The sequence below is a fragment of the Crocuta crocuta genome, unplaced genomic scaffold, assembly GCF_008692635.1.
Source record: "Crocuta crocuta isolate KB4526 unplaced genomic scaffold, BGI_CrCroc_1.0 scaffold143, whole genome shotgun sequence".
In the NCBI taxonomy this organism is placed as follows: domain Eukaryota; kingdom Metazoa; phylum Chordata; class Mammalia; order Carnivora; family Hyaenidae; genus Crocuta; species Crocuta crocuta.
Genome location: NW_027529175.1, coordinates 8,813,163 through 8,825,075, shown reverse-complemented (window position 1 = coordinate 8,825,075; position 11,913 = coordinate 8,813,163). Strand labels below are relative to the sequence as shown.

The 11,913-nt window shown below is 64.4% G+C and overlaps 1 protein-coding gene across 1 annotated transcript in view; it reads left to right on the top strand.

The window, feature by feature from the left end:
* The first annotated feature begins 3,835 nt into the window (after nucleotides 1-3,835).
* The window catches only part of PLXNB2 (plexin B2), a 16,381-nt gene continuing 8,303 nt past the window's right edge, over nucleotides 3,836-11,913 (top strand). Inside the window, 10 exon segments of the mRNA XM_077758064.1 lie at nucleotides 3,836-3,902; nucleotides 7,560-8,646; nucleotides 8,990-9,172; nucleotides 9,262-9,390; nucleotides 9,927-10,027; nucleotides 10,114-10,240; nucleotides 10,448-10,601; nucleotides 11,080-11,194; nucleotides 11,272-11,380; nucleotides 11,459-11,650. Of these exon segments, the coding sequence (XP_077614190.1) occupies nucleotides 7,573-8,646; nucleotides 8,990-9,172; nucleotides 9,262-9,390; nucleotides 9,927-10,027; nucleotides 10,114-10,240; nucleotides 10,448-10,601; nucleotides 11,080-11,194; nucleotides 11,272-11,380; nucleotides 11,459-11,650 (2,184 nt within the window). The 5' untranslated portion in view covers nucleotides 3,836-3,902; nucleotides 7,560-7,572.

Here is an 11,913-nt window from a genome sequence, read left to right as displayed (position 1 = left end):
GGACGGGGGATCGCGGGGAACCGACCCCTCCCGGGCAGGCGCACCCCCGCCATTCGCGCCCCTCCCTCGCGCTTGTTTTGAAAACAGCCGAGGCTCGGATTTGCCGGCGATTTGCAGGCGTTTCGGCCTGTTTTGTTTCCTCTGATTTGTTTAACGCTCCCGGCTAATTGCAGATTTGCATGTTCGTCGGGAGAGCTGAGGCCTGGCCCCCTGGCTGCCAGCTGCCCGGCGGGGGAGGGGCGACTCCCCGCTTCTCACGCGGCGCCCGGCCGCCTGGAGGCTGGCTCCCCGCCCCCCGGGGACTCCTGGGGGCCTCCGCCCCCGCCCGGTCGCGGGGTGCGGGGGAGCCGCTCTGTCCCCACCTGGCCCTGAGCCGTCGCCCGATTCACCCGAATCCTCCCCTTTTCCGTGTCTGCCTGTGCGAGTCCCCGACTTGTTCCCCGGGCACTTCTTCTGCCCCCTTGTGCCAAGCCCCGTCCGGCTTCCCTTCCTGAAGGTACAGGCTGGCTGGCCTGGCAGAGGGCGACCCCACGCGGGACCCCACTTCCCCACCAGCCCAAATGCTCGTTGTTGTTTCGATCTTAGCGTTAAGAAATCAGTCTGTGTTTGCTAGAGAATAGCGACTTGGAAAGAACCCCCAGCTCTGTCCCATCCATACCCCAGACAGAGGCTCCCCGCACGTGGGGCAAAGGGGGATGAGGCCCCAGCTCCCAGGCCTGGGCTGCAGTGAGGACTCTGCCCTGCGTCTTTACCGTTCTTTTGGGGTGGGGCCTGCTGGCCCCGCACTAGAGGCAGATGGAGCCTGAGGGTGGACAGCACCGGGACCCATCCGGGAAGGGTCCACCGCTTTCCGTCAGGCTGAGGTGTGGAGGGCAGGCAGGGGCTCCCGGGGCAGCGCCTGCCTCCGGGCCCAGCCCTCCACTCTGGGATGCCCCTGCCCTCCCAGTTCCCTGGGCTTAGGCCCCAGGTGCCTGCCTGGCCAGCTCCTGTGTTCAGCTTGGCTTGGGGAGGGCCCATCAGTGAAGACCACAGACCTTAGCGGATGAGTGAGTGTCCTCCAGGGTCAGGGTGGGTGCCTCAAGATCCTGAGGGATTGGTAGGAGCTTTCTGGGCAGCGTGTGGGACGGCGGAAGCGGAGACGGGGTGACCTCACAGCCCCTCCTCCGCCGTCCACACGCCCGTAACGACTTCCACACACGGACTTGGTTACACTTGATGGCAGCTCACTGAGACTGATGCTGTTATTACTCCCATTCCACATGGGGAAACTGAGGCACCGTGTGGCTTTGTAAATAACCCACAGGGCCGAGGTGGAAATCGACAGAGCTGGGGTTTGAACCCAAACGTCTGACTCCAGAGTCCTTGAGGCCCCTCTGTGCGGCGGTGTTTGGCATGTGTGACTGGGGGACAGGGCCGGCCATGGCCTCAGTGGCCTGTGGGTGCTCCCTCCTGAGAGCAAGAGATAAAGCCTGGCTTTGGGGGTTAGGATGGACAGGCTGGGAGACACTGGAGTGGGACTGGGTGGCTGAGGAGGGAGGCGTCCGGCCTTCATTGTGCAGGAAGTTTCGGCTGCAGGAGCGAGAGGCTGGGGGGAGAAGTCGCTGGTTGCCTCTGGGATGGCCTGAGCGTGGGACCCAGCATGAGCGGCGGTCACTCAGGACAGGTCCCCGGCGGGGGTTGTGTGCCCGTGTGGGCCCAGGAAGAAGGTGTCCCTCCGAAGAGGCCAGCCCACCTTGGCTTTGCCTGCAGCAGACAGACACACACACAGACCCATACACACACCCTGCCTGGGGGCTGTGGACTCCAGGGCACACCTCCGGGGGGGGGCACCTGGAGTTCCCCACGCTGTCCCTTCAAGGCGGCAGGTCGGCACGTGCTGTGGACGCCAGTGCGGTCTCTGCCTCCGCCGACTACAGCTTCCAGGCCGGACCCGCCCCACCCAGCTTTCTCATGAGACTGCATCCTGCTGAGAGTGGTTTGGCCCCTGAATTGGTCCGTGGAGTGGCCTTTGCTCCTTACACACAGGCTGCGTTCAGTGCGTGTGGTAAAAGGACACCCCCCATCCTGCGCCCAGAGCCCTGAGCCCCTCGGCCAGAGGCGGGGGGGCCCTAGGTCCACGCGCCAGCAGCCCTGCCCTCCTTCCCTCTGCCAGTCCCTGTTGGGCCGGCCATAGATGGATGCAGGTGGCCAGGACCAGGGTGGGGCGTGCCGCACAGACACCTGGGCCACTGTGGGGGGGGGGCAGCCACCTGGGCCACTGTGGGGGGGGGCAGCCAGTTTGGGAGCCAAAGGGCCAAGCAGGAGGGGCTGAACCTTGGATGTGGGGGTGCGGGAATTGGCCAGGAGAGATGGCTGACCAGAAGGCCGTATCCTAAGGCGGAGTGGAGCTGCTGGGGGGAGCCAATCGTTATTATCAGGTATATAACCACTCTTTATCTAGGCAATATGCGGATACATTCTTGTAAACGTTTTTCAAAAATTGGCAAATGAAGTTGCTTTGCTATCCCAGTCTCCTCCTCCCTGCTCCCAGGCTTTACTACTATTTTCAGTTTTCTTTTTTATTTGTTTATTTTGAGAGAGGGAGGGAGAGAGTGCCAAGCAGGCTCCGTGCTGTCAGTGAGGAGCCCGACACGGGGCTCCACCCCACGAACCAGGAGATCATGATCTGAGTTGAACCCCGAGTTGGATGCTTGACCGACGGAGCCACCCAGGTGCCCCTACTTTCAGTGTGAACGAAGGCTGCTAGAACTCAGCAGTTAAACCCACCCCTGTATACACACCCTTGAAGACACGGAGTCCTGTGGCACAGCCATCCCTGTCATATCTGGGCCCCATGGGATTCAGCACGGACCACCCGCCTGCGTTGCCGTGGTGGTTTTTGGGGGTCCTCTGGCTGGATGCTGGGTGACTGCCACATTTTCATGCTAATAGACCGTGCCAAGAAGTATCCTTGAACACATCTCCCCTGTGGATACACGTGGATATTTATCGAGGTGGTAGGAGACAATAGCTTTGCCGAGTGCTACAGTGTAACAGGTCTCCTGAGGCTTTCCGTGAATGAATAATTTGGCCCTTGCAGACTCCTGGGGGAGTTCACTGTGACTCCATTTTACAGGTGGGGAAATGAGGCAAAGAGGAGTAACTTGCCCAAAGCCACACAGCTAGTAAGTAGAATTTGAGGGGCACAGATATGCTCATTTTTCAGAAACCAATTTATATTTTGATCAGAGTAACGTATGTACCTAGTTTTAAAAAGGCAATTGGAAAAAGAAAAAGGCAGATGATACTGACAGACTTATAACGAAAGAAAGCTGTTCTACCCTTTTTTCCTCTGCTTTTTTCAAAAAAATTTTTAATGGTTTTTTTTCTTTAGATTTCTGAGAGAGAGAGAGACAGCATGAGCAGGGGAGGGTCAGAGAGAGAGGGAGACACAGAATCCGAAACAGGCTCCAGGCTCTGAGATGTCAGCACAGAGCCCGACGCGGGGCTCGAACCCACAAACCATGAGATCATGACCTGAGCCGAAGTCGGACGCTTAACCGACTGAGCCCCCCAGGCACCCCATTCCTCGGCTTTTTTGAGCAGAAAGAGAGATGTGTCAGGCTTGTATTCGGGGAAGACCAAGTGGGTGTGTATGCACTGGGGTCCGGAGCCTGGCATCTGATGAGGGTGTGTGTGTGCTGGGAGCAGGGCGGAGGAGGCAGAGAAGGTTGGGGGTCCCCTGCGCCAGGATAGCAAGGGCCAGATGGGATCCCTGGAGCCGCTCCCCGCCCCCCAGACACGGAGCAGAGGAGACTGGTGGGGTCAGGCGGGGCTTGTGGTGAGAACACTGTCGCTCCTTTGCCTCCTAGAGAATCTTGATGCCGGCCCAGAGCAGACACTGAGCGGACTACGGAGCCTCGGTGAGTGGGGGCTGGGCCCCACCTGGGGAAGGCAGGGCGGGGGCTACAGACACACAGTGAGGCTAAAGATGCTTTCTGCTGACCTTGGGGGGTGACCTTGAGGCCCTGGTCTGGCTGGACCCAGTGTGCACACATCTGCCCAGATCCAAGTGCCCTGTGCCCTGTCCATGGGGGCCACTGCCAGCAACCCCTCCCCCGCCCGCCCCCGTTCTCTGAGATCAAGCTTTCCTTGGGAGCGTGGNGAACACTAAGGCTGGGAACCGGGGCTTGGGGGAGGAGTGTCCTTCCAGACATTTTCTGAGCCAACAAGAGGCCAGAGTTTGTGCAACTTTTTGAAAGTTGCACCTCTGGACCCTAGCCAGGAAGGAGGCCGTCTGATGCCCTTGAGGAAATCCCCGCCAGCCCCGGTGAGCCAGGGGTCCCGGGGCTTCTGCAAAACAGGAAGCGCCCGTTCCAGGAACACTAGCGGCAGGAAGCGTCGCTGGCTCTGCCTGGCGCCTGCACTCAGTGGCCTGAGCTCCCTGGTCAGGTGGGTCACCCTTTGCTCAGGGACCTGGCCAGGCAGGTCACCTGAGGCTTTGTTTGGCCAGGAAGTAGAGGGGAGCTGCCGCCTCTGGATGTGACCCACGTCCTTCCTACCAACATGGGTGACCTGGGCTCAGTCTGGGTGGGGATTAAATTCGCAGCCCTGGATTTAAGCCTCACTCTGCCCACCACCCAGAGAGGTTGTGGGGCAGAGAGCCGGGTCTGGGCCAGTCTTAACGCCAGTGGCAGGGGTTCCTGGGTGACACTAAGTATTTCTGAGCAGTTTGGGCACACCAGACCTGGCTGGGCCCCGGGGCAGGAGACAGGGCTGGGCTCCTGCCCTAATGGACTAGTCAAGTGGATGTTAACCGGAGAAAGACCAGAGCATTCTTTTAAAGCACTGTGATCTCTCTGCCGCTTGGGTTCCACCAAGGCTGTGAGTTAGCAGGGCTGAGGGAGGGGCCGGGGTTTGAGCCTTTTTTACAACAGGGGTGCCCTAGAAGCTCCCCCACTTGGTCAGTTAGCTCTGCAAGCCCCGGCCCCACTTGTAGACCAGCGGAGGGGCCCTGGGCTCCTTGGGTTCACATGGGGCGATCCACGCAGACTGCTGCCAGGGTGGCCTGGGCTCCGGCCCCGCCCCCGTGCCCCGCCCCTGCCCGCCCGCAGTCCCTCCCTGGGCCCCGGGAACATTCCATTCATTCCAAGCTCCAGCAGGCCGGCAGCGGGTGGGAGCCCAGAGCCCGGGGCCGGGGCCGGGTGCTGGGGTCGCGGCGGCGGCGGCGCGGGGACTTGGGTGAGCAAGGGCCAGGTAGGGGAGGGCCAGCCTGAGCTAGGAGGCCCTCCCTCCCATCCCCCTCGCCGGCGCCACCAAGTGGACTTTGGACCCAGACGCGGCCCTAAGCCCTAAGCTCAGGGGGGAGGAGGGATGAGGGGCGGGTCCTCCAGCCCAGGAGCTTTCCTTCCCCAGAAGGGACAGGCGTCAGTGACCCGTACCATCAGGTGCCCAAGCGTCCAGGGCCTCTTGGTGCTCCGGGGTCTGCGTGGCCTCAAAGACTGGGCACCCTGGCTTGGTGCCCAGACTTCTCCCAGGCCCCGATTTCCTCTCCCCGCAGATGGGCACTTGAGACCAGAGAGGAGCCTGTGCTGGTGGGGACCCCCTGCCATTCAATGAAATGACCTGAGGGGCTTGCGACATCTTATCTGACTAAAGTCTTCCCAACCTGGCTACCCTTATCAGGGGTCACCCTGGCTCTCCCCCTACAGCCCTGCACTGGGCCACCTTCACCTCTCCCTGGTCCTGCCCAGCTTTCTGCCCCCAGCACCCAGGGGCTGGTTCCCGGCCCCTGCAGCCTCCCCATGGGCACCCTCCAGCTCCTCTTCCGGTGGCTGGTGAGGAGGGCGTCTGGGGTCGCCAGGGGCCAGGCAAGAACTTTCCACTCCAGTGCTGGGTGGGGGTTCTCAGAGGCGGTGGCTGCCCTGCTGGGGGGTTTTCCCCAGCCCTGCAGTGATTCTGAGGCAGAAAGGGCTTTGTCAGTCGGTTGCTTCTTGGTTTTACTTCCTCAAGACGTTTGAGGAAGGTTGTGGTTACTCCAAACCGAGAGTTGCAGGGGATGAAGAGCAGCCACAGCCTGGTCAGGGGTTTCCTAGCGGCTCAAGCAAAGAAGGAAGTTAGCTTGATGGAAGAATCACAGGTCCCATGAGATAAAGCCGACTTACTCTAGTAAACACAGCTTTGCCCAAAGTCAGTGCTCCAGAGCCATGTCCCCCCGGAGAGAGCACATCCCTTGCTGCCTTCTTGGAAGAGATGGACGGGACACAGGGCAAGTCAGGGTGTTAGAAAAGTCACTGTTTCTCGAGGGAGTACGAGCGTATCCGGGGAGGCGGTGTGTAAGCTGGCAGCAAAGGTGAACGAGCCCCTCTGCCCGTGCAGGGTAGGCTGTACTGGAATCTGGGAGCCCAGGGCCCGGGCCCCTCATTGCCTTCCGCCATCTGGGTCTGGCTCCGCTGCAGGGGCAGGACCGCTCTAACTGCCATGCCAGGCTCAGGTGCCCTCAGGGAAGGTGACAGTGGGTGCCAGGGCCAGGGCTCCAGCAGAGGATGGTACAGGGCATTCTGACCAGGATACAGCAGGTCTCGAGGGTGGGGCGTGCGGGACTCCCCCAAGATGGAAGAGACCCAGAGGCAGAGTGGCTTGAATTTCCCCTGCATCCCTGCGTCCCTGAGGTGGGGAGGGAGAACCGTGCACGTTCTAGGGGACACTTGTGCACATGGATGCGTGCGGAGCATGCTCACAGACGGCCGCACACCCTGGCTGTGAAGGCAGCGCACCCACCGCCTTCTCCGAGAGCTGGTGGCACCTGGAGATTCCTCCCGGGGTCTCCGCGTGTGTCTGCGCCTGGGAGGGGCCCGGGCAGGGTGGATGGATCGCGGCTGGCTCCTCGGCTGGTTCTGGAGGGGAGGCGGGTGGGGAGGTGGGGGTGCGCTGTGGCCTGGGTGGCTCTGGTGGGCAAATATAAGTTTAAGTACGTGCCAGGCCGCCCCCCTGGCTCATCCGGAGTGTGTGGCTCGATCTCGGGGTCGTACATTTGAGCCTCACGTTGGGTGCAGAGATCACTGAAACAATAGTGAACTTAAAAAAACAAGCGTGTGCCTTCACTGCTCCGTTGGTTCAAGCTCCTTTTCTTCTTTACTTGCGGTCGATCGCCCCGCGTGCTCTGCCCGGTGTAGAAGGGTGTGCAGTCGGCAGTTTGCAGGTCAGGGCCCCTCAGCCGGCCTGGGCTTGTGGCCTGGAGCTCTGGGGTCCTCAGGTGTGGGGAGGGCATGTGCGTGAGTGCCCGAGGCTTCCCGGAGGAGGCCGCGGTCAGGGCACAGTCCTGTGGGGGCCCGTAGCCCAGCGCTGGCTGGCTGGACCCTGCTCATTAGCCTGTGTTATAGAGGGAACTTGTTGAGAAGGGCTGGGGGAAGGGAAAGAAGAGACCGGTGCTCCATGGGTGTGCCGCGCAGCCCTCACCCTCTCTGGCCCGTGTTCTGGTTGTTCGGGGGGGGTCTGGAGGGGCGCTTGCAGTGGGGGCTTCCTGTGCACGAGCGGGTCCTCCAGGCTGGGGCTCCCCTGACCTTTCTGTGTTCCCACAGGGCACCGGGGGCGATGGCTCTGCAGCTCTGGGCCCTGACCCTCCTGGGCCTGGTGGGCGCAAGTGCGGGCCTGAGGCCCCGAAAGCTGGACTTCTTCCGAAGCGAGACGGAGCTGAACCACCTGGTTGTGGATGAGGCCTCGGGTGTGGTGTATGTGGGGGCGGTGAACATGCTCTACCAGCTGAGTGCCAGCCTCCAGCTGGAGCAGCAGGCGGCCACGGGCCCGGCCCTGGACAACAAGAAGTGCACGCCGCCCATCGAGGCGAGCCAGTGCCACGAGGCCGTGCCGACTGACAACGTCAACCAGCTGCTGCTGCTCGACCCGCCCGGGAAGCGCCTCATCGAGTGCGGCAGCCTCTTCAAGGGCATATGCGCCCTGCGCGCCCTGAGCAACATCTCCGTGCGTCTCTTCTACGAGGACGGAAGCGGCGAGAAGTCCTTCGTGGCCAGCAACGACGAGAGCGTGGCCACGGTGGGGCTGGTGAGCGCCACGAGCCCTGGTGGCGAGAGGGTTCTGTTTGTGGGCAAGGGCAACGGCCCCCACGACAACGGCATCATCGTGAGCACCCGCCTGCTGGACCGCACCGAGGGCAGGGAGGCCTTCGAGGCCTACACGGACCACGCCACCTACAAGGCCGGCTACCTGTCCACCAACACGCAGCAGTTCGTGGCCGCCTTCGAGGACGGCCTCTACGTTTTCTTCGTCTTCAATCAGCAAGACAAGCACCCGCCCCAAAACCGCACACTCTTGGCGCGAATGTGCAAGAACGACCCCTTCTACTACTCCTACCTGGAGATGGACCTGCAGTGCCGCGACCCCGGCGACCCCCAGGCCCCTGCCTTCGGCACCTGCTTGGCGGCCTCCGTGGCCGAGCCGAGCGCCGGCAGAGTGCTCTACGCGGTCTTCAGCAGGGATGGCCGGAGCGGGGGGGGGCCCCGTGCAGGCCTCTGCCTGTTCCCCCTGGACGAGGTCCACGCCAAGATGGAGGCCAACCGCAATGCCTGCTACACAGGCACCCGCGAGGCGGGCCGCGACGCCTTCTACAAGCCCTTCCACGGCGACATCCAGTGTGGTGGCCACGGGCTGGTACGTGGCGTCAGCACCTTCTCCCGCGGGCCGGGACCCCGGGCATCTGTGTGGGTGTGCTTGCTGTGGGTCCGTGTCCCGCCAGCGTGCCAGGGCCCAGGGACAGGGGGCGTGTGTGAGGCGTCGCTGGGGTCGGGTCCCGCTCGCGGGTGCTGCTTCTTTCTTCGCCAGGTCCACCGCCAGGCCCGTGCCGGGTGCCGGGGGCGCGTGGCACTGACGCGTCCTGCTGGCGTGGCCCTTGTTCCTGGGTGCATGTGTGGGGGCCACAGTGCCCGGAGCCCTCGCGGGGAGAGGCTCCTAGCAGGAGGGGGTCTGTGCCCTGCGCTGACACCGTGGTCCACAGGGCGCCAGTGAGAGCTTCCCGTGTGGCTCCGAGCACCTGCCTTACCCGCTGGGCAGCAGAGACGGACTCACGGCCACGGCCGTGCTGCAGCGAGGGGGCATGAACCTGACCGCTGTGATGGTGACCGCGGAGAATGGCCACACTGTTGCCTTCCTGGGCACCTCAGATGGCCGGGTCCTCAAGGTGAGGCCTGGGGCCGGGGTAGGGCAGCTCCCAGATGGGGCCGTCTGCACCAGGCCCCCGCCTTCACGCGCCTGCCTTCGTGCCCGCAGGTGTACCTTGCACCGGACGGCAGCTCCGCGGAGTACGGCTCCATCCTGGTGGAGCTCAACAAGAGAATCCAGCGGGACCTGGTGCTGTCTGCGGACCTGGCCAGTCTTTACGCTATGACCCAGGACAAGGTGGGCCTGCGGAGCCTCTAGGGAAGGGGCCCTGCTGGTCCAGGCCCTTGTGATAGGTGGTGCGGGGGGGCGGCGGGAAGGGCTCCTGGCAGCGTCCCGATCCGGTGTCTCCGGTGCCTTCCCTGTATGTGGCCCTGCCCGGCCCCATTCTGACGGAAAGGACGAGTCGGTGCTCTGAGTGGGCCTCCTCCAAGGGTGGACAGGGTGGCGGGGGACCCCGTGCAGCCCAGTGAGCTGGGCGGTGGGGCACATGGGCCAGGCCCAGCAGTATAAGGTCCCTTTGGGAGCCCCGGGGCGGCATCGGGAGGCGCCCCAGCTCGGACCCCCACAGTTTCCCGGGACTCCACGTCACCCGCTGCAGCCACCGGACAGGGCCGTTCGGAGCCTGGAGGGCAGCTGCTCCTGCACGCTGGTCAGCAAGCCTCGAGCTGGTGTCAGGCTCTTAGGCTCAGAGATAAGGGTGGGCCAAGCCCCGTGGTCCCAGGAAACGCCAGGGCCCGAGCGGCAGGTGGCAGCGGCTGCCGGCCCGNCCCCAGGTGCTGCGGCTGCCCGTGCAGGAGTGCTGGAGCCACGCCACCTGCGCGCAGTGCCACGGCTCCCAGGACCCCTACTGCGGCTGGTGCGTCGCCGAGGGACGGTGAGTGCCCGGAGCCTCAGCCCTGCCCTGGAGGCCTGGGGTGTGGCTGGCTGGTGCGAGACTGAGGCCACCGCCTGCCCCCGCAGATGCAGCAGGAGGGCCGACTGCCCACGGGCCGAGGAGCACGGCCACTGGCTGTGGAGTCGTGACGAGTCCTGCGTAGCCATCACCGGGGCGCAGCCACAGAACATGAGCCGCCGGGCCCAGGGGGAGGTGCGTGGTGGGGGAGGGGGGGCAGGTATTGGGCAGAGGTGGGGCTTCCCCTGACCTGGGGCTCTTGGGGACGACATGGAGAGCCAGCCTTGTATGGTCTCACTCGCGCCCGAGGACAGGGCGCTCGTCCCCTGGTGCCCGGCGTCCCCTGGTGCCCCAGGGCCGGGCGGCGGAGGGGATCTGGTGTGAGCCCGGCCCCGTCCCCAGGTGCAGCTGACTGTCAGGCCCCTCCCGGCCCTGAGTGAGGACGATGAACTGCTGTGTCTCTTTGGCGAATCGCCGCCACACCCGGCCCGTGTGGAAGGGGATGCCATCATATGCAACTCCCCGAGTAGCATTCCTGGCACGCCGCCTGGCCAAGGTGAGACCCTCGTCCGGTGACTGGGGACTCTTTGCTCTCCTTTCCGCCTGCCGCGGGGTCACGGGTGCCTGCAGTCCCAGGGGTGCAGGATGGAGGTGGAGGCTCTCGAGCAGTTCTGATTCTGGGCTACCTGAGCTGGGGGCGCGGGGGGGAGGCATGTGTCGCAGGGCTCTGAATGTGGGCCAGTTGGGGACGGCTTGCTAGTGAGGGCGGGGGCCACACAGTGGCAGGTCGGGTGGGACACAGGGCCCTGGGGAGCAGCTTGGCCCCGGCCCCGGGGGCCGAGACCCGAGAAGGCTGGCGGGCCTGGCCGAGCCCAAGCGCTGTCCGTGGGGCCTCCCCTGCAGGGCCCCCCCGCCCCCCACAGGCTGGGATCTCCTCCCTCGGCCTCTGCTTCTGGCCGGGCTGGCGCCCACGGTGCCGGCCTGGCCCTGAGCTCAGGCCCCTGCCTGAGGCCGTCCGCATCTGCCGTCCGCAGACCACGTGGCTGTGAACGTCCAGCTGCTCTTCAGGCGCGGCAGCATCTTCCTCACCTCCCACCCGTACCCCTTCTATGACTGCCGGGAGGCCATGAGCCTGGCAGAGAACCTGCCGTGAGTGTCTCTCTGCCCCGTGCGCCCCTCCCCCAGCCCTCGCCGGGGCCCCGCGGCCTCACCACCCCCTCCCCCAGGTGCATCTCCTGCGCGAGCAACCGCTGGACCTGCCAGTGGGACCTGCGCTACCACGAGTGCCGGGAGGCGTCGCCCAACCCCGAGGCCGGCATCGTCCCCGCCCACACGGTGAGGGGCTGCGAGCACCTGGCGGGGCTGGGGGCTCGGCCACGGCCGGGCGGCGCCTGACCGGCCTCGCCCCTCCAGGAGGACAGCTGCCCCCAGTTCCTGAACCCCAGCCCGCTGGTCATCCCCATGAACCACGAGACGGACGTGACCTTCCAGGGCAAGAACCTGGACACAGTGAAGGTGGAGGGGCTTGGGGTGCCGGCTGGCGGCCCCGGCGGGGATCGTGGGGTCGGAGGGGCTTCCTCAGAGCTCTCTGCCTGCAAATCCAAAGTCAGCGTGCCTGGTCTGCACTTGAGCCTCCCTTGACTCAGGACCCAGTCGTGAGGGACGGGCGCCACAGACAGTCGGGGACAGGAGGAGGCCGAGGGGTCCGGTGGGGTGGGGGACGGTCAAGGGCGCCTCGGAACCAGGCAGCAGACCGCGAGTTTCAGGTGTTGAGTGGCTGGGCAGCCGGGATGTCACTCGGTGAGGAGGGAGCTGGCCTGTGGCGGGAGTGCCCGACTGCTGGTTGGGGGGGCAGAGAGGGCACCGGC